The following is a 27,668-nucleotide window of genomic DNA, read 5'->3' on the forward strand; positions in this document are numbered from 1 at the left end:
TCCTCCTCATGAATTATTCATATAGGGAAGGGACCGATCTTCTGCGCGGCGAGCGACAAGGAAGGCGCGCGGAATTTATCAAAGACGTTCCGCGTTGGGAAGAGAAAGTTCTATGAGGAGGGTTTTTAAAATTAATTATTCATTACCGGGGCGTGGCCAAACAGGAGGGAGGGAGATTTATGAACAACAATTGCAGCCGTACGTGGCTGAGCAGAAGGGGGAGGGGAGGCGGGAAGGCGGGAAGGCGGGAAATTTAAAGGATGTATTATAAAAGAGAGAAAATAACACATTTCACTAATTCGGATGAATGGTTAGTGAGAGAAAGGGCATTCTCCTGTGGTAAATAAGTTCCCGCAATGCGTATTTAACACAGAGACTCAGACACACCCATGAGTTCTCAGTACAGTATGAACATAATTCTCTTTAGCAAAACCATTTTGTTTGTATATAGGTACATAAAGAAAAATAAATACGTTATATGGAAACATCCCTGAGGGGGGAAAAAAAATCAGAAAGGAAAGGATACTGACTGATACGGAATCATATTTAAATAATTGTGAGCTATGCTCTATTCCTTTCAAAAAAGCCTGGATATACTTTGCAGCTGGCAGGATGTTTAAGACACTAGGGGAAAATATCTATATTTCTGTAGATACTCTCAGCTTCCTAATGATATACTTCTGGTTTGATTTTTCATTTTATTTCCATGAGGGGAGAAGTGTTCAAAATCAGTGGGGAAACCCCCAAAGCAATATATTATAGAAAGGATCCCCTCACTTGCTCTCTTTCTTGATCTGTGGGACAAACATAGCTGATGAAATGCTGCCTTATTATTATTACTCATAACGTTCCATTAATTCTGAATACAAGCATTTTATTACTGTGACATTTCTGTATGAATTGTTTCACAGACTTCCATGGTATTGTGAGAGACAGGCAGACACCACATTTTATCAGAGCGTCCTTAAATTTTCCCTCAGATAAAGTTTATATGTGGAAAAACATAAAGCTATCACAATAACCTAAATTAATAAGCCAGACTAAAATACTGATTCTTTAAAAATTATTGACAAATTTGAACTAAATTAGTCCAATATAGATTGCTGCAGTTGTAAATTGAGGCTGCAAGCCTGGATGTCCCCTCCCCCACTCCTGTGATCTGTCCATATGTTTTGCCTCATACAAAACTAAAGGGTCACATATTTAGCTACATTAGAGAAAGGCAGCTAAAACAGGGTTAAGGCTGCAATCCTATACACACACCTCTATGAGAAAGTCCAATTGAACTCAATGGAGTTTATTTCTAAGTAGCCATGTATAGGATTGTTCTGCAGCATATCTAATAGAAGGTTGACATGTTTTTGTATTTTATTGTCACTATTTTTTATATATCCTCATCTCATTTTATCCACCTAACAAACCTGTGAGGGCCGAGAGTGGTATCTAAATGATGAGAGAAGCCAGTTCAAATGGCTGCACAACACTGCACTAAATTCATGCTCTTTGAAAATTGGGATGTGAATTTATTTTCATGTATAATAATCTGACTTTGCTATCTGACAGGTTCCAGAACAAATGTCCCATGGGATGCTATGACTAAATTGGGAGTGTGGGGCATTGTTTGACCATGGCTCTGCTCTTACATGGTAGATTCCACAAAGGTGGTGATGGGAGACTGGTGCTTGGCCTCATGGGAGCTGACCTGTGTGGTGTTGCAAGGTCCTACCTTGTCCTCCGCATTATTCATCACGTACATGAAGCTATTGGGAGAGGTGATTTGAGGAATTGGAGTTTGATGTCATCAGTATGCTGGTGATAATACTCAGTTATATCTTTTTCAAACCTTCAAAAGGTGGTGGAAACTCTGAGCAGCTTTCTAGAGTCGGTAATGAGCTGGATGAAGGCCAATAAATGGAAGCACAGTCCAGTTCACACTGAACTGTTGATGGTAGGTGGGCCAGTCAGTTTGGGAATGGATAGATAGCCTGTTCTGGACAGGGCTTTAGTCCTCCTGAAATATGATGTCTACAGCTCCTGGGTATTCCTGGACCCAACCTTGTTGCTTGATAGTTATGGCCTGGGGTGCCTTTTTCTAGTTATGCTTCATGCATCAAGTGTTTGCTTTTCTGAAAGATAAAGGTCATGCCAGAGTCCTATGTAACCTCTAAATTAGATTACTGTAATGTACTCTGTATGTGGCCATCTTTGAAGACTGTCCAAAAACTTCAGCTGATCTAACATGTAACAGATAAGTTACTGACTAAAACTGGTCTGTGGGACCAATCTGCAGATGACTACAGTGGTTGCTAGTCAGTTGAAATAGGCACAGTTCAAAGTTCTGGTGTTGAGTTTTGAAACCATAATGTTTGCAGTCTGGGTCCTGGTAATCTGAAGGGATACCTTCTTCCCTAATCTTCCACCATCCCCTGGTGTATTAAGATATCAGAGGAGACTCTGTTGAGGCTACCACCACTATCTGAGATATAACGAGCAATGAACAGAGCAAGGTTCTTCTTGGTAGTTGTACCACACCTCTGGAGCTCTGCCTAGGAAAACTTGCATGGCCTCCTCACCTCTCATCTAAGAAACTGATAAAAACATAAAAAATAATGCTGTGGGGGTGGGGGTGGGGGTGGGGGAGGCCTTCACTTCAGGATAGTTTGATTGGTCTTTTCTATGTCTTTATTGCTCTTGTTGTTTTATTGTGTGTTTTAATGATGAAGTGTTTTAAGTTGCGGTTATAGTTATTTTTAATTAGATGTAAGCCTATTCAACAGTTTTTAACTAGGAAGCAGGATAAAAATCTAATAAATTATAATAAATATATAATCCAGTTCTAATACAACTCATAAGCTTTATTACTTAGATAATTGTGTGTATGTGATGGGAGGGGGGGAGTTGCATCTGTTTATACAGAGGAACTGCCAGAGGCAGTTTTTCCAATTCCTACCATGTTGGCATGTTAATAAATTAATGTTTGTTTTCCTTATGTTAAAGTTCTTTTTGCCTAATTCCATGTATGTCTACTCAGGACATCTTAGTGCATGTGTTTAGGGTAGCAGCCCAATACTAAGCATGTTAATTTAGACTGAAATTCTGGCAGGGCTTAGGGAGTGGCACTTGCTCCACCATGGATTGCTCCTGCCACCACCACCCCACTCCCCGCCAGTCCTATAGGATCGCTTTGCCCAGATTAGAGAGATTTTATTTATGTATAGATTTAGATACAATTTACCAGATCTAAAAAATTATCTCTAAGCGGTTGTCAGTGACATTTTGTAAAGCCTAGTTCATATTTAATGAGATGGCTGCTTTCATACATAATGCTAAGCCAAGAAGGAGCCCACACAAAATGCCATGCTTGGCAATCCGAATGGCTCAGCAATGAGACTCCGTAAATATGAATAGAGAGAATTGCAACTTTAACATAGTAAATAAATCATGTCCCTTTCTAGAACAAATAAAGTGTTTTTGCAAGCTTTGGTTGTTCTTAATAAGATCTCACTCCCTGACCACATTTGGAGGTTTTAGGCTATATTGGGAGGGAAGTAGGATGGTTTAGCTATATCATTTCAATCCAAGTTACCCCTTTAAAAAAATTAATTTATAAAACGCTTAAAAAGAATAAAGACCTGCCAAAATATTAAAGCTGCTGTCAGAGATGATGCTTCTGGTGAGGCGTAATTTGCAAAATGATAACTGCAAAGGCCAGAAGTTATCTGTGTTATTGGAAGAAATATGCATTCATAGAATGTGAGAATTTATAAACCATTTAGAGTCAGGAAGGAAGTCTTGAATGTTGATTGTTCCATTTCTATGAATAAATCACAATATATACGCACAACCTCTATCATTATGATTGATTTGCTGTGTTTGTGTAGGTGAAACATTTTTCTACCCTCTTTCAGTCTTGGCTAAGCAGATTTTCATGCAAAAAAGATCCACAGAGATTGATGAAGGCTCATAGAAACCCAAATAATAATTATGTTAAATCCAAAATGTAATTTTGCATGTGGCCTATTTTTAACATATGGATGGTATCCTGCAAGGACCAAATAATGTGTATACATTTGAGAGAGATAAAAGAGATGATTGGCACAACTAGAGACAGGGGGATGTTGCACCCCAGTAAAATTTTCTTTGGAAATACTTTTTTTGGAATAAATCTCCCTCCCTTTCAGACTGGTTAATTATCATAGTGGGTTTTCGTTTTGTTTTTTGTTTGTTTGTTTTGAGAGGTGGGATTACCATGTGACTTGTCTTGCTTAATTCAGTCATCTGGAAGTGTTTGGTCTGCAGGCATCTTCTTCTTGCAATGCACCTGTTCTCTGCTTCTAACACTTGGACTTCTTTATTGGGTACTGAGGAACCACAGAGTGGATGGTTCTGCCTTACACTAGAACGGTGTTTTTCAATCTGTGTTTTGGGGAACACTGGCAGTACTTCAGAGGAGTCATGTTTAACTATTGCTGTAGAATTTAGGAAATTACTAATACAGATTTGTAAGGAAGTTTAATATGTTGAATATTGTGCCTATACATGTGCCCTGTTTGTGTAGCAACTAGATATTACTTATGCCACTATATAGTAGCCCTTTAGCTTGTGGTTTATTTTATTTTATCTCCCCAGTGGACTTTTTTTTTCCCCTCCAGGCTAAATTTATGGGCCAACGAAGAAGGATGACATCACCTGTAAGAACTAGCTACACTTTGATTCCTAACCAGAAATATCGGCGTAGCTTTCGTCGTTCCAGCAAGTTTAGCAGCACCCTGGAAACAGATTCTCCATCTCAGTCGACTCTTGGGAACTTCAAAGCACTCCCTTTAGAAATATTTCAGATGGTTTTAGAGTATCTGCCGGGTGAGAATCTGCAGTTGTGTGGCCTATCTGTTAAAATAGCCCTATCCCAACTGCCAAATATAGCATCCATATTAGCTACCATTCTATATGGGCAAGACGCTATATTGGGTTTATAGAATCAGGATACTCATTCAGGATTCCATCCTATGGTCCCTGGAACGTGTCCCAGGGGCCATAGGATACTGCAGATCCCTTCTGTGTGTGGAGAGGGTAGTCCATTCATGGAGAGAGAAGTCCTCGCCTAACGCTCAACAGAAAGATCCACCATCATGGCTGCTTCATGGCTGTTGCTCTGAAAGTGGTCATGGGGGCTTGGGGGCCATGCTGGGGTGAATTCGGATTCACTGGATCCAAAGCCCTTCATTCTGTGTACACACCTACAGAACAGTGGGCAGGGGAGGGGGAACTATACCAGTCCTGGAACTGGCATAATTATTTTCCCTCCCATTGAAACGAAGGAGGCGGGGAGAGACAAATGAGTGGGGGGGAATTAAAAGGAAAAAAGCCCCCTCCTCACCTTCTGTCCTGGCTGCTGAAATTCTGGCAGCGCTTAGGGAATAGCACTTCCTCCACCATGGATTGCTCCTGCCACCGCCACCCCCCACTCCCCGCCTGTCCTATAGGATTGCTTTGCCCAGATTAGAGAGATTTTATTTATGTATAGATTTAGATACAATTTACCAGATCTAAAAAAATATCTCTAAGCGGTTGTCAGTGACATTTTGTAAAGCCTCGTTCATATTTAATGTGATGGCTGCTTTCATACATAATGCTAAGCCAAGAAGGAGCCTACACAAAGCACCATGCTCTGCAGTCCCCTCTCCTCCTCTTGTGCAGCTGGGAAGAGGAATAATACAGGTTTCAGCTTTATGTTTCCCAATTCTTCACTTGTTGTTACATGCAAACTAGAAATCATGGTTTATATAAATTCTAATTTGTTAAATAAGCCTGCTAAAAATCTAGGGTTTGTAGCTGGGTTGTTCAGCAATTAACTAGAGTTTCTTTTAAACCACAATTCCTGGTTCACAAATAACAACAAGGAAATTGGCAAAGTGAAACTGAATCCTGGTTTCTTCCTCTTTCTGGCCAAAAAGGAGAAGGAGAGGGGCTGGGGGAGTACTTGTGCAAGGCACAAGCTCCTTTCTATTCATGCATGTAATGCTAAATCCTGGCTTAGAATTAAATGTAAATGTAGCCATTAACTTTCAGGCTAAAAAACTGGAAGCATTTATTTATTCTATATCCTACCTTTCCTCCAAAAAATGATAGTAAAACACTATTTGGGTTAGGTTGCTTGGAAGTGTGTAGAAACCTGTCTTAGTATGTCTAGGTACACAACTCAGCTAGAAACTGTTTTGTCTGGATATATCCATATAGCCCTGGCTGGCACGCAACTAATTTTTTAACTATATTTTCAGTTCAGCAAGGGCTAAAGGGCCACCAGTGTTGACTTTGCCCACGAATGCACTCATGTATGAGCTAAGGGCCAAACTTGATGTGATGTGGAAGATCCATGATCATATTTCTTTGTTTTTTGGTCAGATGTATAATCTTCTTCCATAGGAAAAAGGTCTGCCAACTTGCAGCAGAAGTCAACTATACACAGTAGTGATTGGCTGGGGCCAGTGGTTCTAGTGAAATCACAAACCCACCTCTCTCCAGAGCAATTTTCCAATTAAAAAACTGTGGTTCCCCCACTAACAAATAAGGCGCCAAATGCATAAATGTGACCGTGCCACTTTAAACGGTGTTAAAATGTGGGCAGCTTGCCTGAAGGATGGCAGGGACAGCAAAACTGAAGGCTAAGTTAGCATTGGAATTGGAGGCAATTATGTCTGTCCTTGAGGTGCAAAGGGTGGGGGAAACGGGGCTCACCCAGAAAAAAGCACCAACTCCTATTTTTAGGTACATCTGTGGACATCCTTAGAGTCTGTCAGAATTCTTCCCTTGTACATTTCAGTTGCTCAGTGCCATTTGCTTCAGACATAAGATGCTCAGTAGATGAAGTTCATAATAAGTGGAGGATTTTACCAAAGTTTCTGTTGAACCTCGTATGAGTGAGAAGAGAGGGCAAAAGAGCCCTTTGCCAGCATGTTGACATGGGAGAAAATAGCTGAGGTGTATAATGGGGGTTGGGTGGGGGGCTATGCTGGCGGGGAGGGGCAGATAGTAAACCCTTGGGGAATGGATTGAATCCCCACGGCTACCAGTTGACTCAGATAAAGTGAATTCTTCTTGACTGATGATCACCAGTGTTTTGTTAGAGAATAAAGGGTAACTGTTGTGTTTTTTTCTTTTCTTTTTCTCCTTTTATTCAGTGAAGGATATCAGCTTGTTAAGCATGGTATCAAAGACTATCAGCAGCCGCCTCATTAATTACATCTCAGCTCCTACAGGGAACAGAAGGCTTTTGCTGGAGGACTTTCATAAACCTGAGTTATCTGGCTGTAGGAAAGAATCCCCTATTCTAGAACACTACAGATCATTAGGTGACAAAAAAAACTATGACATTTAATTCCTTTTTTTCAAATACATACAAATATGAAAGAGTTTCAACCAAATAGAAAGAAGTTAAGATACATAAACCTCAGTTAATTGGGAGTGGAGAATACAACCACAAACTGCATCCTGTTAAACAACTGGAAAGCATTGGATGGGAGGCATATTTCCCTATGGCAAATGAATATAAATCAAATCCAGATTCAGTCATATAGTGAACAAGGATTAGTTTTTCAATAGATGGCCATAAATGCAAGTCTCATAGACCTTTGCTGGAAATTACATTAGTTTACAATGAAAAACAAAAAAAAGGGGTCCCCAAAAATGGTCTGTGTGAGTTCTTCCTGTCATGTTCTTGGATTGTGAAGTGATCTTATTGATAACGAAGAGATTCTGTCAGACCACCGCTGAATAGATGGGTGGTCTGACAATAGATGGGGAATACATCCCCCTTGCCTTTCCATTATGTTGTTGTTGTTGTTGTTCAGTCGTTAAGTCATGTCCAACTGTTCGTGACCCCATGGACCATAGCACGTGGCAGGCCTTCCTCCACTCTCTCCCGGAGTGTGCTCAAGTTCATAGCGTATATAATTGAAGTCTTGCTGCAACCTGCAAAAAAGAATCAGTTCCATGCTCAGTATTTGGAGTTGCTTAATGTCCATGTAGTTCAGCAAGAGTACATTTGGGTTCATAGGATGGCTTTAACAAGGGTCCCCAGTTGCCTATTTAAGTGTGTATAACAAAACCATGATGGATGTTATTATTTGTTCAAATTTGTTTCAGGAGAGTTCAATTTGGAGTGGAGAAGCAACAGTCAAATGCTTAATCCTCCCCACGCCCCACCTGCCACTTTTCTGCTGAAAATTCCCCAGCGGCTTCTTTACCCATAGGGTTTCACACACACACATTAACCTTCTCAAACATGTGTCTGGAACCCTATGTGGAGAAAAGCAGATGGGAGGGGAGCTGCAAGAGGAACGCAGTGTGGAGGGGAAGGGTTAAGCATCCCCCCTCCCCAAACACAAACACACTTCTATACTATCAACAGTCCCTCCTAAACCTAGCTCTATCCTAACAGAAGCAGCCACTGGGGTTGTGTTACATTTATGTACATGTACAGTTTAGTTCCTTCCTAAGAAACAGAAATCTGAGGAATGTGTCCTCTTGCAAACTTTAGAGTACCTTTGCCAAAATAATCTTTTTCCCAACTATCATTATGATAATGCCACCTCTCTCGAGCTGTTTTCTGCATCTGTTCCAAAATTCTTCACTATCACTACTTCCAGGATTAAATTTATTTATTTATTTATTTATTTATTTATTGCATTTATACCCCGCCTTTTTTCCTCTTGCAAGGAACTCAAGGCGGCTTACATTATCCTCCTCCTCTCCATTTTATCCTCACAACAACAACCCTGTGAGGTGGGTTGGGCTGAGAGTCTGTGACTGGCCCAAAGTCACCCAGTGAGCTTCCATGGCCAAGTGGGGACTAGAACCCAGATCTCCCAGCTCCTAGTCCAACACTCTTGCCACTACACCACACTGGCTCTAAATCTAGACAGTCATACTGAGTGTAGACCCATTGAAATCAATAGGATTTAAGTTATTCAAGACTTACTTGCCCCATTGATTTCAGTGGGTTTATCTAAGCATGACTAAAACTGGATTCAACCCCCTAATTGATTCCTCTTCTTTCCTTTCTTTCCCCTCTGCTCCGTACAAATTCTTCATCTCAGCCCCACCCACCCCTCTCCTGGTGTCTGTTACAGGTTTTTTTTTTTGCCATGTTCTTCCTTCCTACTACATTTCATTTATCTGGTGCAAGTTTTCCAATCAGACTATCTAATGCAAATTAGTTAGGCATGCTTAGTCCCATTGATTTTAAAGGGCTTAAGCACTCTCAACTGTGCTGCACTCTCATGGGAAAGTAGATAATGGGTGGCGGCAGCAGGGGTGGGGGAGCCTTTTTCATTTTCAGCATTTGTTATTTGTGGCTATAAAGCAGAGAGAAATTAAGATTTAGATTTTCAATATTAGCTTGTAAGTGGAAACATGCATGAACAACGAGCTTCTTGTGCAGTAGCTGTGTTAAATCTGTTGTAGCAAAAACAAATTTTGTGGCATGTTAGGACTAACAGGTTTATTATGGCATACGCTTTCATGGATTAGAGTATACTTAATTAGATACATAAAGTATTATTCTCAGTTGGATGATTGTATTGTCACCAATTACTGCTCTTAAGAATAGTCACTGTGCTTATCTTGTATGTTCTTGAGCTTTACACAGAACTGTCATGAATGGAACCTCTTGGATTTCATGTCCATTTTGCCCATGTTTGTGTGTGTATAGGCGTGATAGATAGATAGTTGATAGATAGATAGATAGATAGATAGATAGATAGATAGATAGATATGATATGCATCTGATGAAGTGATTTCTAATCCATGAAAGTTTATGCCATTATACATCTATTAGAGATAATTACTGATTAAGGAGTACCATCTCCCTTGAGGTGATCGAGCACTGCCTGGAAATAGGTGGGAATATAAAAAGCTTTTTATGATGAGCCCAGTGATTTTTTTTAATTTTTGCATGTTGAATGCCCCCTTTCCTCTCACATTTATATTATGACACCTTCGGGGGCAAATCAGTTTATTTTTCTGTCATACTTGTTTTTAAGTCACAAGCTGCTAACTATATATAATCCACCTTGACTCCTTTGTATATGGTGGGATATATGTCCAAATAAATAAATGACCTGGGACATTTTTGTCTAGAGAACCAGCTCCACTTCCTCCAAAAAGCTGGACCACTATGGCCCCTCCTTTCTTAAACTATCTGCTGCATTCACTGATTGCAGAATCCATCTGTGCTGCTCCTTCATCACATCCTCTCTTGTCTTTTCTAGTGACCGCCACATTACTTGACTGGATTTCCTCTAGGAGAGACAGTGTCACTTCTGTATTTACATTTGTACAGCACCTGCACCCTGTTAATCCTATTTTGTGAAGAATTAGGAAGCTGCTTTATACTGAGTGAAACCATTGGCCAACTATCTACACCAGTTTCCCCATCCTGGTGCCCTCCAAGGGTGCTTCCAGATGAGTCTTTTTTTTGTGCCATTGCCCTGCCTCCCTTACAGAATTTTATGGGGGATCCAGACATCATTGTCTTCCAGTTGTAACCCTCCCATGTTTTCCTACCACTTCTTCTTTTTTCTTACTAAAGAAAATCCATTAAACAGAAAACACGGAATACTGTAGCTGCACAATGCATTCTAAGTGGTAGTGCTAGGAACCATCTGGGCCTGTTCGCATGATCATGGAGGGGGAAATAAGCCATGTTTTGGGCTACAATTCCAAAAGTCCCTGACCATTTATCATGCTGGGGCCAATGGGAATTGTAGTTCAAAATTTATGGAGAGCACTACGTTGGGGAGAGCTGATTGACATTGATTCTCTAGGGGTCTTTCACAGACCTGTCTGGAGATGCCAGGGACTTGGGACTTTCTCCATGCAAAGCATGTGCTCTACCACTGAGGTACAGCTCACCACTCCAAATGATAAGAGTAATGCACTGGGGTTCTTGGAACTGAACAACATCTGTTTCAATTGTACACTATTTTTTCCATTGCAACATTGTGAATGTTATTTATCACTTTCCCTGTTCATACACTGTTATCTTCCTATACTCTGCACCTCATAAAATTGGTCAATATGATCACCCAGTAACGAGCCAGCGTTGGCAGAGATTTCAGAGAGCCAGGGTGGTATAGTGGTTAGAAAATTAGGACTTGGAAGATACAGGGTCAAATCCCCACTCGGCCATGAAGCTCACTGGGTGACTTTGGACCAGTCACTGACTCTCAGCCTAACCTACCATTTTAGGATAAAATGAAAAGGAGGAGGATCATGTATGTTGCCTTGGGCTCCTTGGAGGAAAAGGCAGGATGTAAATGTAACAAACAAACAGTACATTTTATGGCTGAGCAAGAATATGAATTCATGTTTCCCCTGTTCCAAGTCCAAAACTTTAGCCATTAGACTGCACTGTAATTTCCGCTCCATTTTTCCATTTCAGCTGCTTAACAAGCAAAGGTTTCTGAATGTTTATCCCTCAGACTGCTTTACCCTTTCTTTGCCTATCCCCCAGATATATCCCCAGTGCTCTCACTAGTAATTCACTACCAGTTTTCTCAGACAATGCACAGTTTACCCAGAACTTTGGAAGAAAAATTTAAACCATAAGTTTCCACTGGCTAAGAAACCTTTTTCTTCCTACCACAAACAAGCTGTTCTAAATTCTACAACACCAGAAACTAACTCTGTTGTTACTCCCTCCTTATGTGCTATATTATAACAATTTGGAATAATATATTCTCTGGCATGGCATGAAAACATCTCAAAAGCTCTTATTTCCATCATGGACAAAGATAATTGGGATTCCCCAGTGTATTTTCTAATTCTATTGTGTTTCTCTTTAATGTGAATGTTTTTAGCAACAGTCATTTAAGATGGATATAATATTTCTTGCAAGACTCTAGATGTTGTTTACATGAAATTTTGAAAACAACAACCATATCCAAGATGCTTTGATGTGTAAGCCTCACCAAAAGGAGCCAAACCTGGCAGAGATGTCAGAGGATTTCAGCTTGACAGGCTGATCCATAAACCAATTAATCTGGAGCACTTTGATTTTGTCCAGTTGACTTGGTTTATGTTCAAACATTCGTTTGAAGTAAATGGTACTAAATCAGCTTACAAGTAGTACACTAATAATAAATATTTATGTAGTACCTGTAGGGTGCTATATGCTGTATAGAAAATAGATGTGACATTGTTCTTCCTCAGGGGGTTTACAATTTATGTAAGGACAAGCAGGGGAAGGGGTACATGTTTTCAGTGAATGGTAGGATTGTGATAGAAGAGATTCTGGTGGCAGTGGAGGGGCAAGTAAGCTTAGTCTAGAAAAGAAGAGAAACAAGTCTGGAGAAACAAGTCTGGAGGAATTTGAAGGAAGAGAATATATAATCTGGCAATCTTGACTAAGGTTTATATTGCTTCATTGCATTATAGTATAAGCAATGTGTGTAGCCTGATCCTAGCTAATTACAATAAATTGGCTTCTGGCTCTTAACTCATATGATTGCAGCCCTTGGTAATCTTATTCAGCTTATTATATTTGAAAAATTTCGGTGTGCTTCTTTCTTTTTGCAGGCCTGTTGCTAAAAAGGTGCACCTTACTGTTGCCCACAAAAGAGAGACTGAAGTATGTACACAAGATACTTTCAGAAGTAAGCATAATAGCTTTCCCAAAAAGCACTGAACCTATGAACATATTAATTTCGTTATGCCATGCAACATACACTGGTAAATTGAACAGTGTATTTTTTTTTAATCTATAGATTTCCTGTTTTAAACTTAGTGGCTGCTTGGATCCTTTGCACTGTTCAGGACTACAATGTTATGGAGTGTTTTTACAGGTAAAAATAATAGAGTCTTGTGGCACCTTAAAGATTAACACATGTATTATGTCATAAGCTTCCATGTACTAGAGCCTAGTCCATCAGATGCATGAGGTGTTATCCAGGCTTACAATATATATAGGTTTGTGGGGAGGGCAGGAATCGTTAAGAGTGAGGAAAATGAAATGCACAAGGTAAAGGCAGTGATGATTACCTTATCAACAATGTGGTTAATCTCAAAACAGTTGCTGGGTGATAATACAGACATCTTTGCATTGGTGAGCTGATTAACACATGCTATGTGATTTTAAAAACTATTATCCCTATTCAAACCATAGAAGAGAGAGTTGAACCTCCTGATAAATTGTAGTTCAACTCTTCCATGTTGCAATCTGTTTTTGAAATTCCTTTGCTCCAAAATGGCCGCTTTAAGAGCAGTGACAGAGATCGGGGTCGCATGATCATGGAGGGAAAATAAGCACAAGCCGCCTAATTAGCATAATTACCCTCGCTGGGTGTGGGTTATTGTGATGTCTGAACCAGGCAACTGGTTGAAACCCATGGCTTGTTCTATGGTTTCAGGGTGGTTTGTAAACCACCCCAACCCCCCACTCTTGCTGGGTTCAGTTGTCACAACAACCTGCGCTCAGTGAGGGTAATTATGCTAATTAGGTGGCTCACGGACCAGCACACACGGAGAGGGAAATAAAGTGGGGAGGAAAATAAGCCACGGTGGCTTATTTTCCCTCTGTGATCATGCAAACCCAGTTGCTGCGTGACAGGAAGAGGGAGAATGGGATGGTTAGAGGTCACTTTATGTCAGGATGGAACCCAGGATCCCTGGTTTGGTTTCAGATTCTGAGTTAGATTCAGAGGCAGAGCTAGAAGAAGCCCAGTTGAGACAGAGAATGGAAGGGCTTAGAACCTTAACAGCTTGCCTATCTATAAAAAGAATGGTTTCCTGCCATGCCCGACAGGCTTTTACAGAGTTCCTCCTTCAAGGAGAATCCTCTTGACCCAGCTTCTCATGTGCAGTCAAGTGGGTGGACCACCTCCCACCTCCCCTCAACTCCACCCGCTTAACCCTGCAGTGGTCTCTGGGATCTGTCAATTCTGCTGCTCCCTCCTCCTCCAACAAAGGCTGAGTTCCCATGGGGAGGGGAGAGGGGGAAGATGATCTCTGAACCTGGGCATCCTGTTCAATAAGTTCCCGGGAAGATTCATCCCTGACTCTGACAGAGCCTTGGGAATTTCCTCCCCGACCCTCTGTCTTGACTGGGCTTCTAGCTCTGTCACTGAATTTGTCTCAGAATCTGAAACCACATTAGGGAGCTTGGGTTCCATCCTGATACTTGAGGATGCTCCCATGAATTCCATGAGACAAGATTCTCAAGAATCAGCCTCTATACCTGAAAGCAGTTTGCTTTTCAAGAAGAAATTGAAAATGTTAGTGTACATTGTAACTTAATCCAAGTGGGTGTGTCACCCCAAAGACAGTGTTCCCTCCCTCCTGTGAATCTGTATTTCTCAACCCATAGCAGTAGATTGAGGTATGAACCCCCTACGCAAGTTACCTGCAGGAGCTTCAGCCGCTTCAGATGGCTTACCTCTGTGGCTTTATACTGTTGCTACAAGAGGCTTCATCTGCTCCAATGTTGGTGAAACAGGGGCTAACTCTTCTTCTGAGTCTTGTCACTGCCCCCACCCCCTGCTGTCCCGATGTTTGGTATAGTTATTAGTCTATGGAGGATCGGTCTCTAGCTCCAAGACCAGCTCTTCTGCTACTTGCTCCTGGCCACTTACATTAGTTTCATTGGCTCCCTGCCACAGAAGGACAGTTGAAGTGGGCAACTCTAAAAAGTGCAGGTAAAACAGACATTTTATTTTATTTTATTTTATTTCTATCCCACTTTCCCACCAAAAAATGGGAGAGCCAATGAAAGCCAGTGTGGTGTAGTGGCAAGAGTGTTGGACTAGGAGCTGGGAGATCCGGGTTCTAGTCCCCACTCAGCCATGGAAGCTCACTGGGTGACTTTGGGCCAGTCACACACTCTCAGCCCAACCCACCTCACAGGGTTGTTGTTGTGAGGATAAAATGGAGAGGAGGAGGATAATGTAAGCCGCCTTGGGTTCCTTGCAAGAGGAAAAAAGGTGGGGTATAAATGCAATCAATCAATCAATCAATCAAAAAATGGCCCTCAAGGTGGCTAACAATAAAATTAAGATTAAAAACAAAACCTTAATTAAAACACTGCATTAAAACAAGTTATAACATAATGAAAAACACAGCAATAAAACAAATAAACAAGAAATAAAAACTCCTTCAGCAACATACCAGCTTATATGCCAAAGGCCTGTCTGAATAAAAATGTCTTTTCCTGCCAGTGGAAGGACAACAGGGATGGAACCAACCTACCTTTCCCTTGGCAAGGAGTTCTAGAACCTGGGAGCACCCACTGGGAAGGCCCTCTCTCATGTCCCCACCAAGCATGCCTCTGATGGTGGCAGTACCAAAACAAGGGCCTCCCCCAGGCTTGTATAGGAGAAGGCAGTCTTAGAATATGTAGAAAATGTATGCGCAGCTAAGAGATTTCAAACCTTGCAGAGTAACTTGGTGATACTCATGTCTATGTTGCCTTGTTTTCCCTATATTGTTTTCAGACCTTAACAGCTGGTTGGGATGAATTAGAATGTCATCGGGTTTACAATTTCCTCTGCGAGCTGAGCAGTTTAGCCCGGAGAGTGCAGACAGTTGTCAGCAGCAAACCTGGTAAGTATTCTCTGTTAGGCAATATGTTATGAATCTGGCTCCCTCCCTGTTGTCCTGGGACCCTTTTGTTCTGAACTAGGGAGGCAACAATGAGAGCCATGACTCTGAATTTATAGGAGTGCCAACAAACAACTTCTTTCCCACTACAATTTGTAATACCAAGATACTGTTCTGCACCCAGATTGATTTTTGTATTATTGTTATGATTTGTCCTAGGAAGTGTCCGAAAATTGGAGCTGAGGATAAGGATATTTTGCCGCAGTGTCCTCTTAAACCATTGGCTCCATCGGAGTGATTCAGCATTTTGGCTGACACGTATTTTAAAGCCATGGCCAATGGTAAATCAAGCCCGGCTACTATATATAATATTTGGGCCTGCCTCTGCTCTGGATGGTAAGCTGTTTTAATTAATAAGGCATAAATCGAAGAACATAGATAGGAACTTGCACATTCTGGGCAGTATCCAATCAGACGCTAGTGCTAACATTACATTGCACTAGCATAAGGGACTTCTAGCACAACACCAATAGTATTAGTTGGCACTATGGGAATTTCTGTGGACCATAGAGTAGAGCTTCTGTGGGCTAGGACGGAGAGCCAGTCTCCAACCCCAATTGCACCTTTCGTGTTGCAGTAGAAAGACTTTGTAACTGGTTTATGTCCTCCAATCTACATGGAAACGGGTTTTCAGGCGGTTCCATTTAAATATGGATTTTCATTAAATCAGGTTAGCGCCTCCCAGGGCAAATGGTAATGCAGTGTATACATTTAAAACATCCATTTGTGTGGGGCAAATGAGTAGAACTGAACATCATCAAATTGGTAGGTGCAGGGAAGCAAGGAGGCTTGCTTTCCACCCCCCTTCCCCCTCCCTGCTCAGTGAAGCTTTTGGCTTTGCATACCTTTGCACTTCCATACATAACAGCCTCGTTATGCTCCCCTCCCCACTCAGAGAATATGTAAAGGGACAGGCAGCGATTGCATGCAGGGTCGAAACAGTGTCCTTTCAAAGCAGCAGGGCTGACTCCCATCTCCAAAGCAATGAGTTACTTCTGGGTAGACATAAGCCCCTGCCCCATGCAACTCTTCCCTTCTGCAAATCAGCGCTGCTTCCACCAGCCCACGCTGAAGCCAGCTGAGGTCACATGGACTCCCAAACTGCACTGAAGCTGCTGTGACTGGAAAACCTGCCACACACAGAGTTTTTTTAAAAACTGGATTTAGGGCAAGAAATGCCCTGTTAGCTACAGGGAGGGGCATGCATTATCTGACATGATCAACTTGTGGGCAGAGCAGAACCAGAGTAAAAGCCTGGTGTAGAAGAGCCCCTTGAGACAAGAGGAAGTCACAATATGATTGATGATCCTTGGTAAATGCAATGGAGATGGCATACGGGGTTGGATCCAGGTTCTGCCTTCTGTTGATCTGATCCCACACACACCACAGCTCCCGCAATCAACAGGGTCCCCTCACCTTCTGTATAGAACGTTCAGGGGTCTGGAGGGACTGCCATGGACAGGAGGGGGTGAGGAAGTTTGCTTCAGCCACCCCAGTTACACATGCCTAAATTTGGATCCAACCCATGGTCCTCAGGTGTAGCCTGCCTCGGCTGTTAAATCACTTGACAGATTTTTACGCATTAGAGTGAAGAAAGTCTGGTTTTCCTGTAATTTCCCCACTCCCTCTCATTTCTCATCTGTATCTTTCTATGCGTTTGTTTCTTTTTGCATAATACTGTGCCTAGCTTATTGCAGTGCTTCTCTGCACATGTAGACTGCTACTTCCTCCTGTCAGTTTTATAGTAAACATAGTTTCGGGTGCTTCCAGATTAGTCTTTTATCATGCCATTCTCATTCACAGAATTTTACAGGGGGTCCAGCAGTCATTGTCTTCCCCTGCCATATTTTCCCACCTGTTCTTCTGTCTTTTCTCATACTGCAGATAATCTGTTAAGAAATAAACGACGGAAAAGCTGCACAATGCCTTCTCACTGGTAATGCCTTGTTTGTGGAAGCACTCAAAGTCACCTCTCCTGAGAAAATGAATCATGTCAATTGTACACGATACTAAGGCTGCTTCCACACTAGGCATTCAGTGTGGAATCACCATGCCTCATTCATACCTTTTTAGTCCTCATGACTTCACCATTCATTTGTAATCCTCCAATGTTTTCCCAGTGCTTCTTCTTTTTTCTTACTGCAAAATCTTCAACTTAAAAAAAAAAAAAAAGTTAGAAGAGTAGCTCAATCTCCACAGCGGTAAATATCCTCAATGCCACTCTTCCATCTTTTTTTAAGTGGCATAAGCAGTTACGTATTTGGCAGGTGAATCTGTCACAGCTCAGCACACATTCACTATAATTTTGCAGTAGGCACCATTTTATAACCCTGTTAATTTTTAATTGATCTTTTAATTAGTGCTAAAATGTTTTTGCAGCCGTATATTTTTTTAAATTAGCAAAACACTGCTTAAATGAAAGAGTGTTCTATTGCTGTACCACCATAATCATACTTTTAAAAAATAATGGAAAAAAACTTTTCCAGTTACTGCCATTTTAGCAGTCCATTTTTTCTTAATTAAACACTTCTAATCTACATTTTGTTTGCTGACATTTCGTGGGTATTGATGGAAGCAGCCTAGCACAATGACCTCTCTTTCAAGTTTAGGGAGTGGGCAGTGGGTAATGCTTACTTTTGTTCAAAGCTACTCCCCTCCTCAGTGACTCTTATGGTTAATGTGATACAGGGCATGTGGTTTGGCAAAAAATGATAGACGGTCCAACAGATGAAACCAGTTTGAAAGGGCTGGCAGATGCGATTAAACTACTGTATGACACAGAAGCAAAGGAGTGGACAGCAGATGATGTAATCAGTCTGGTGGATGAACTTGCAGGTACAACACTGTGTTTATTCTGCACATTAGCAATGCACATTGTCCCAGGAATCCAGGGCCCCATCTACATGAGCCTTTTACTCTGGGGTGGCTGCGAGTTGAGGCTCCTCGGGACAGATGACATGTAGTTGCCACTTTGCAGCCATCTGTGGTTTTCTCCCGGAAAATGCGGATTTCCGAGGAGGCATTTTGCTGCGATGTTTTTGGTTTACTGCAGGTTTCCCTGCGGTTGTGAGCCATCTGCCCTTCCCCAAACTGACTTTGCATTTTGCGGTAGGCATGCGTAGTGCTTGTGTTACTCTGTGACTCCCCTTTACTCTCCCTGTCCCTTCGCAGCTGCGCAGTCACAGAGGCACAGAGAGGCATTTTCATTTATTTAATCACACTTCTGCACATTTTTGCAGCTTTGTATCTTCGCAGTGGTTGCTTTCGGACTCAGTGCCCAAGGGCCAGGGGGGTCTTGGGGGAGGATCAACTTCACTCCGGCCTCCATTTCGGAGCGATGGGTAGGCGCGTACTGCTCATGCAAACCATTGCGAGAGTCTGAGGCTGGGGAACCGACAAACAGATGGCATGGAAATGAAGGAGCACTGAACACCCACTTTTTACCTAACGAGGGACAGAAAGACACAATAGAACCCCTAAAATACAAAATAGCCATGGTAGTATCGCACTCCCACACTCACGGGGCTGCACAGCTGCGCATTAAAGTATAATGGCAAAAAAGGGCATGGTGGAATCTGTTAGGGAAGCACACAGTAAATTGCAAGTGTATACCACCAGAAGCTAATTTGAAGCTGCAATGCTGCGTGGTTGCAACGGGGGGGGGGGGGGGATGAAAGAGGTGCCATATAGATGGGGCCCAGGAAATTATCAGGTAGTCACAAAAATTAGAGCCAGTTCACACGTCCTAGGGCTCATGCTGAATTGTGGATTGACTCTAAGCTGAACTTTTTTTGCTCAGATGGCATCAGGATTATTTGACTGATCCTGATGCTTCCGTTTGTGCCCAGTGCTCACATTTTACCATGCCCACAGTTTGTTGGCAGTAGTGTGGTAAGCTGTGATCACAAACTGGAAAACATATGGTGTTGTCATAAGGTGCAGCAATTACACAACCATCTTGCCATTGCTGCACAAACCCAGTCCAGATACACTTTGCTCACAGTCCAGAATGCACTTGTCATGGCTATGTGGACTAGCCCTGAAGGCCAAACTAGATGTGATGGGGACATCATGAGTCTCCTCTTTTCACATATAAAGTGGTGGATGGAGGTGTCTTATTTTAACAGTAAAGGGAGTGGGAGGGAGAGGGGTGCTGAACCCTCCCCACCACTTTCTGTGCCTTGCCTCCCTGCAGTAGGTTGATCCAAACAATCTGGGAAAGGGAGAGGTAGCTCAGTGATAGAGCACATGCTTTGCATGCAGAAGGTCTCATGTTCATCTCTAGACAGCGCTAAGAAAGAGCTAGGGGGCTGGTGGATTGTTCCACATTACTTTTTATGGGACCTAAATGTCATTATTTGAGTGTCAATAATGTATTTTGTAGTGTAACCATTTTCCCCTTTTTCTCCTCTACTACTTGTCGGTAAATGTGTATCACTGGAAGGGGGGGGGGAGATTTGTGAGGTCCTGAGTAGAGAGAAAGTGAGGGGGACGTTTTACAAGTTATAAATCAAATGAAAACCTGTCAATAAAATGTTAATTTTAAAAAATGGTAGCAGCCTCAGACTAGCAGGGAAGCATGAGAGGGATTCTCGGGAATAGCTGGATGTTGAAACCTGCAGCCCTCAAGGCAGAAGCAAATGTGGATGTATGACACATTTTTTTGTTGTTAGCCCATCCATGCTATAAATGTTTAAAAACAGATAAGCTAATATTGGTGTTTTATTGAGGCAGAAAAAAAATAGGGCTGTTGTTGCCCCTTGGCACCAGCTGTGTGGGATTTGACCCTCCAATGCATTTTAGTTCAACCCCTCTGTTTAAATGGACAGTGCCACAATCCTATGGGTGTTTACTAATTGACCTGGATTTATTTCAGGGGTGGGCAACTTCTGGAGGTCCGGGCCCATTTTTAACCCCAGCATGGCCTGCAGGGTGCCACGTGACCTGCGAGGTGCCCCCCTCCCCCAAATTGCCAAAATTTAGCAGCAAACTGCTATAGAGTGCTACAGTGGTTAAATTTAGCTTGTTTTTGAACTAAATTTAACCCTTTTGGTGCTCCTAAGAGGCTACAGAGCTCCAAAAGGGCCAAATTTAGCTTGCAAACAAGCGAAAGATTTTTAAAATCTTTTAAAAATTTAGGAGTGAGCAGTGGGGCTGCATGTAGCCTGTGGGTCATGTGTTGCCCACCTGTGGTTTATTTAATCCATAGTTAACCCATGGTTTGTTGCCCTGCCCAGCAGTTGTCTGGCAGATGATTGAACAAACCTTGGTTTGTTTTCTCAATCCCTTGGTTGGTTGTTTCTCTTCTCCTTTGCCTCTCTGCTCCCTCCCTGTATCCCAAATGCCTTTACAATGCTGTAATACTAGCATGCAGAGCAGCTGGGGTATGTGTGTGTTTTTTTACCACTCTTGCCTGTTGCCTCTGTAGCCTGGTGAAACAACTCATGAACAACTCACTGTTCTGGGCTCAAGGTTCACACATAATGACAACCCATGGTTTAAACAACCCAGAGTTTACAACCCAACAACAAACCATGGGTTATCTTTCTGGGTTGTTTGTGGTTAACAAACCATGGTTTGTTAGCATGGTTAGGTTCGGACATCACAACAACCCAGAATTCAGTAACCCATGTGTTTGTGTTATGTGCAAACCAGGGCAATGGGGCCTACTTTCAGGTATGTTGGTATAGGATTGCAGGCACTTATACCCATTTACCTGGGAGTAGGCCCCACTCAACTCAGTGGGGCTTCTGAGTAAACATGCATGGAATTGTGCTGCTATTTATTTATCTTTGAGTAGACATGTATAGAATGTTGCTGTTAAACTGAGACTATCAAGTAAATAAAGCTAAATATATTGTCAGAAGAGGTACTAATTGCACCTGTCTATTCAGACAGATGCAAGCTAAGGCTTACCTGCAGTAACACCTACCTTTTGAAATTCCTGACCAGCTTAAGCCTCCCACGGCAGATTTGCTAGCAACTTTTAAACCTAGCATTTAAATTATAAGGCATATATCTGCAAAGTAATAAAATGCCTTATAATTTACATGCTGGTTGATATTTTATGGTCTATATTTCTACTGTTTCTTTTGTTGATTGGATACATTTTATTGTATTGCAAGTATCTCAAGGGAATATGATTTGCAAAAGCAGCAAATAGAATTTTAAAATAAATTAAACAACATAATAGACAGACAGATATTCCCATATTTTTTGTAGTAGTTCCTCAGGAATGGCTTCTGGAAAATAGTGCCCGGCTCCTTATCTTGTGTGGAAACAATATCTGCTTCACGTTTATGGCAAGTAAAGCTGTGAATGGCCGAGCTATTGAACTGGCAAGGCTGGTGGTCTTCCTGGCTTTGGTGAGTAGCAATAAACAGACAATTTTCCATCTCATTTCGTATCCTCTTCTTTCCACTATTAAGGTCTTTCAAAGAGCCAAACTAGACATGCCATTAAATGTGTGATTGAATTTAATGTGTCTGGTTTCCCATCACCCTTTTAAATAGCAGCTTAGCATAGGGGAGCAATTAGGATCAGAACAATGGCATGTGGCGAGGAAGGGGTTCGCCCCTCGCCATCCTGCAGTCTCGATTAAAATCCCCCTCCCCCAGAGCTGCTATTTGGCATAGGAGGAAAGCTGAAACTGGCACCAAATGAAGTTTCCTCTCAGGGCTAATAGCTACTTTGGAGGGGTGGGGGCATCAGGACTGTGGCAGGGGGAGAGAAAGGGTTAACCCCCTCCCCATGCACTGCAGTTCCAATCCTGATCCCACATTGCCACTGGTATTTAGAAGAAAAACCTAAACAGGTTAAATGCAAACACGTATTTAATGTCATGTCTAATTTGGCCCTTTAGACACCAGCTCCTCTATTGCAGTTTTCAGGCAATTTGCCAAAATTAACAAAATTACAGTAAAATTTAGAGAAAGACAATTTAATATCATGTCTGAGAATACTGTGACCAATTATCGTGCCATAGACTGTTTCTATGGCAGCCCTCAGAATGCTGTTTCTTGTGTTGCTGGTTGCACAATTTTGCTTTAAATAAATGGGAAATAAGGGAAGTATCTTGTTTATATTTTGTACAATAACCCTTGGAGTGATAGTTAATTTGGGCTTTGCTACCCCTACTTACCCTCTTATAGGCCTGCTCCACCATCTGGGCTACTGGGAATCAGTACGCCTGACACTCAGAAAATCACATGTCTCGAAATGCCCTACATCCAACCTGCTTTACCCGCATTGCAACCTATATCAGAGCTGCTTTGTGCTGATAATGTATGACAAATTAGCACAGATGATTACATCTTCCTGCTTTTTTCTCTCAGACAACCAGACATGAGGGAGGGCAGCAGGACTCTTGTACTTTTAATAACTGCATGGGAGAAGAGGAAATTTTGGCAGATGTAGCTTCTCATGCAAGGGTGAGCAAACCCATCCCCACTGAGAGCTAACATAGTACAGTGGCTGAAGGATTAAGACAGCTTTCCCCAACCTGGTGTCCTCCAGATGTATTGGACTACAACTCTCATCACCCACATGGGGATTATGGGAGTTGTAATCGAACATAACTGGAGGGCACCAGTTTGGGGAAGGCTGGACTAAGCTATAAATCAGGAAGCCCTTGGTTCAAATCTCCCCTCTGCCATAACCTCACTGGGTGGTCTTTGACTGGCCACTTTGTTTCATCCTCAGTCCCCCTTCTGCAATATGGAGATAATAATACTGACCTCCCCTACAGGGCTGTTGTAAGAATTACCTGAAGCATTTTGAATATTTGAAAACACTGTAGCAATGCTCACTTTTATTAAAGGTGCAGAAAGCCTTTAATAAAACTACAACAAAAATTAAAAGCAAATGTTGATGATCCTACTGCTGTTACCAACTTGAGGAAGTTCCAACTGCCCCTCTTTATCTGGGACCACCCCAATTTTCTGGTACCCACCCCGGGAAATCCCTGCCCCCATGTTTGCATTTGGGAAATACCTTGTTAACATTTTGTTAGTCTGAGTTTATTACATTATTATTTTATTGCATTTATATCCTACCTTTCTTCCATTGTGGAACTCAAGGTGGCTACATGTGGTTCCCCTCCAAGCACTGAGCAGACCCATACCTGCTTAGCTTCAGCAAGGTGGCTGCCTCATGTGCTTTCAGACCATGCCTTGGAACCCTTGAGTTGCTAGTGCTGTGATTCTTCAGGGTTGAGCTCCCTCCCCAGGATCTCTAGAAGTTATATCTTGGATTTGAGAATGGATGCATCTTGTCTCTACTGTACATGCAGAGCAGAATCTGCCATTTCACCCATTATGGCAGTGGCTGAGATATATTTTGAACTGTTGATAGCATGCAGTAGGACAGCTTTCCCCAACCTGATACCCTCCAAATGTTTTGAGCTGGCTGGAGGATGCTGGGAGTTGTAATCCAACACATCAGGAGGGCACTAGATTGGGGAAGGCTGCTGTAAGACAGTAATATTTTTCTAGTATATCTTTATTCTTTACCAAAAGAGTGATCAGTTTTAAATCAGTAGAGGGCAGGCTAATGCACTATAAATGAATACAGCAGGCAAGGAAGAGTACACATTGGAGAGAAGGTGGGTCTCTCAAAGTGATTCTTGAATGAGAGAACAGGGATGATACAAGGATATACACATGTGGGTCCAATGTTCCAAACCCACTGCCTGAATACCAGTAATCTTGATCAGGGTGTTCAAGTGAAGAGAAAATGAACTGGGGAAAGCTGTTTACAGAGCAAAGATGACTCACACATGTAGTTCATCTCATTTCCTGTAACGGAAGACAAAGGAACTCCAAACAAACATAAAACAAGCAAACAAACCATTAAAAAAATCCTCTGTGAATGAAACACTAGCCAGTTTGATCGCCTCCTATCAAAGGTTCTATCTATTATGTCAAATAATGGGTCTTTTGACTCAGCATATATTGCTTTGGAGTGAAAAGGGTGTGGGGAGCAAAGCTCTGTACCTGTTGTTCCCAGCATCAGGGAAGCTTTGCTTTATGGATATATCCTGCTCTTGTACCAGGTGTGTGAGAAGGACCTATATTGCATGGACTGGGCTGTTAAAATGATGCAGAAAGTCTGTAAGGTTTTCAGTACTCCTGGTGAAAGGAACAACTTCCTGCAAAGTGTGGAGAATGCCTTTGCACACATTATCATGGATGCACTGCAGTCGGTGATATCTGGTAAGAAATCTAATAGGAGAAACATTGTCCCCGCTCATTGGCTTGATGTGGATTATCTGAATCTTCCAGTTTCATTGGGTGCTCCTTTTCCGTGTAAACTCTTCTCGCATAAAATGATATATTCTAATATAGCCTTCCCCAGCCTGGTACCCTCCAGATGTATTGGATTGCAGTTCTTATCAACCCCATCCTGCACAGCCACTGGCCAGGTTGGATGGGGATGATGGGAATTGTAGTCTAGCACATCTGGAACATGGTTTGGGAAAGCTTTTCCAGTAGAAAGAGTTTAATAGAATGCATGAAGTCCCAACATGTTCTGACAAAATGTCTTCCTCAGGGATAAGAAGAACATAAGATGAGCTGTGCTGGATCAGACCAAAGGCCTCTCTAGTCCAGCATTCCATTCCCACAGTGGCCAACCTGATGCCTATAGGAAGCCCAAAGGCAGGTGCAATAGCATCCTCTTGCTTGTGTTCCCCAAGAACTGGTATTCAGCGGCATCCTGCCTCTGATACTGGAGGTAATAGTAGCCATTGATAGCCTCATCCCCCAATAGTTTAGAATTCTTCTTTTGCATCCTCCAAAAGGAGCTGCAATGGGCCATTGGCACATCTGGGAATTTGAGAAATTGTCCTGGGCACCACTACAAAATGGCTACCATGGGACACATGTCAAAGGACAAATAACCTGCTCCAAAGACTGAGTACAAGGCAGAGGTGGGGTCTGAGCCCCAACACACTAAACTCGTTTAAGCCTATAATTTTCAGCATGAAGCGAAACCTGTTTCACAGCAATCCCAGCTGCTAATAAGAACATGTGTTAATTAAAAGTAAGTGGGAGGTGTAGGGCACCTTGGTGGTTGCCAGGAAAGGTGTCCAGGGGCATGCCCATGAGCACCATGTTGCCTATCCCTGCTTTAGACTTATGTTGTGTTCAGTTAAACTCTTTCCTGCACCTATTAGAATATTTTATTTAGAAGACTTACATACTGCCCTTCAGTGTTATCATTATTAGGGCCGAACTAGACAATATATAAAATGCATAATTAATTGCATTTCACATATCTGGTTTTTTGGGGGTTAAATAGCAGTCATGGGGAGGGGGATCAGGATTGGGACCAGTGAATGAGGAATAGGAATTTAACCCTTTCCCTGCACCATGGTCCTGACAACATTCACCCTATGGAGGCTGCTAATTTGCCCTAGAAAAGAAGTTGCTATGGGTGCCAGTAGCAGCTTCCCTCCCAGGGCAAATCAAAGCATCGAGGGAATGATTATCATTGGGGCTGCACTGTGAAAGGGTTAAAAAAAAACCCACTTATGTGCAGTGGTCCTAAACCTGAAACACCCCCCCCCCCCACTATTATTTACTATTATTTGACTGGGGGAAAAAAACAGATAACAATCATATATTTGATGTATTGTACTCTAGTTGAATCTTCAGGATAGCTTACCGAAATATAATTTTTTTGCCTTGGATTTGTGAATGCTACCCTCTTCTCTCTGACTTCCTTTCAACAAATTCATCGTAACAAATTCTGCACATCCAGAATCCCAGAGAGAATGAGGCACTAATATTGGGTTCCTTGGAATTTCAACATGCATTAAAAAAAATCTAGCCTCAAATGAAGTTAGTGATAATCTAGAGTGTTATAGCTGAAGGTCCTTATAAATCTGTGATTCTCTAAATGTCAGGCTTCACACTACAGAACTGAAAAAGAAGTGAACGCTTAATAATGTCTGCTCACAAATTACTATGTGCATATGAAACATCATGGGCTACTGGTTTTCCATTTGACATTAAATGTTTACAAAAATACAACCAATACAGTCAGAACATAACAGAGTCAGAAGATAAATAAAGGAAAAACCATTCTTATGCCTGAGAGGATTAGGTAGGATTCATGCTTAACAAGTGACAGTCATTACATTGATCATTAACATAATAGAACTACTTTACACATATCAATTGGAGTAGAGCATAATCCACTGGTTTGTACATTTTAAGCAGATTCTGCGAAATCTGTTTTTAAACAAGAATGGGTTTTTTTAACCTCTTATTTATTTTGCCTAGGGGAGCATGATGAGGAAGACAGCAGCTTTCTAAACCTGTTTCATCTGGTGAATGCACAAGCAAATTTTCATAAGGAAATCCTTTATCTGACCATGACCAACAACATGTAAATTTTGGAGAAGACACCCCCATGGGCAGTAAAACAAATGACACATTTTTCCATTAAAATTTTTACCTTCACATATGGCTGCCAATATCCTCACCTGCCTTCCAAATTCACATTTCAGTGAGTGTGTAAATACGCATTAATGCACAACTTTGGAAAACCATTTATATTTGCAGAGGATGGGAGAGAGTATGTGGATGTGATTTTTGCAGAAAGAAGCAGGTAGCTTCTGTTTGGAAAGAAGAGAGATACAAACCATAAAAATAGTTCCATAACTACATCAGGTAGTGCAACTACTTGTCCTGTTGCATTTTAAAGTCACTTCCACAAGTAACTCATCTAAAAACGAAATGCAATAAGGTTTTATTATACATATGTGCCTTTTAGGATGATTGTGGTGCTGCTGAGTCTTTCCCACACATCTAGCAAAATTACTTTATCTTGGATTTATGCAGATATATGATTGTCAGGTCTCCCCACCTAATTTGAATATCAGGGACAAACTAGACGTTATGTTGTCAGGCATTATGACACTATTCCACTACGTGACATTAATCCCTCAGTGGGAGGGGAAATAACTATGCCAGCTTCAAGGCTGCCGCAGTTTCCCCCCTGTTCCCAGATTT

At 41.8% G+C, this 27,668-nt stretch overlaps 1 protein-coding gene across 1 annotated transcript; it reads left to right on the forward strand.

Annotated features, from left to right (window-relative positions):
• On the forward strand, positions 1–27,115 carry FBXO47 (F-box protein 47). The gene is made up of 12 exons (XM_084804942.1): positions 1–121; positions 1,853–1,948; positions 4,653–4,860; positions 7,179–7,349; positions 12,577–12,653; positions 12,765–12,842; positions 15,486–15,594; positions 15,811–15,987; positions 18,340–18,486; positions 21,874–22,016; positions 24,704–24,863; positions 26,937–27,115. The coding sequence occupies exons 1-12, from the start codon at positions 113–115 to the stop codon at positions 27,044–27,046; spliced, it is 1,485 nt and encodes a 494-aa protein (XP_084661068.1). The 5' UTR covers positions 1–112; the 3' UTR covers positions 27,047–27,115.
• The last annotated feature ends 553 nt before the right edge of the window (positions 27,116–27,668 follow it).

Source organism: Heloderma suspectum, chromosome 6 (genome assembly GCF_057233095.1).
Source record: "Heloderma suspectum isolate Gila_16-S chromosome 6, 16-S_ref, whole genome shotgun sequence".
Lineage (NCBI taxonomy): Eukaryota > Metazoa > Chordata > Lepidosauria > Squamata > Helodermatidae > Heloderma > Heloderma suspectum.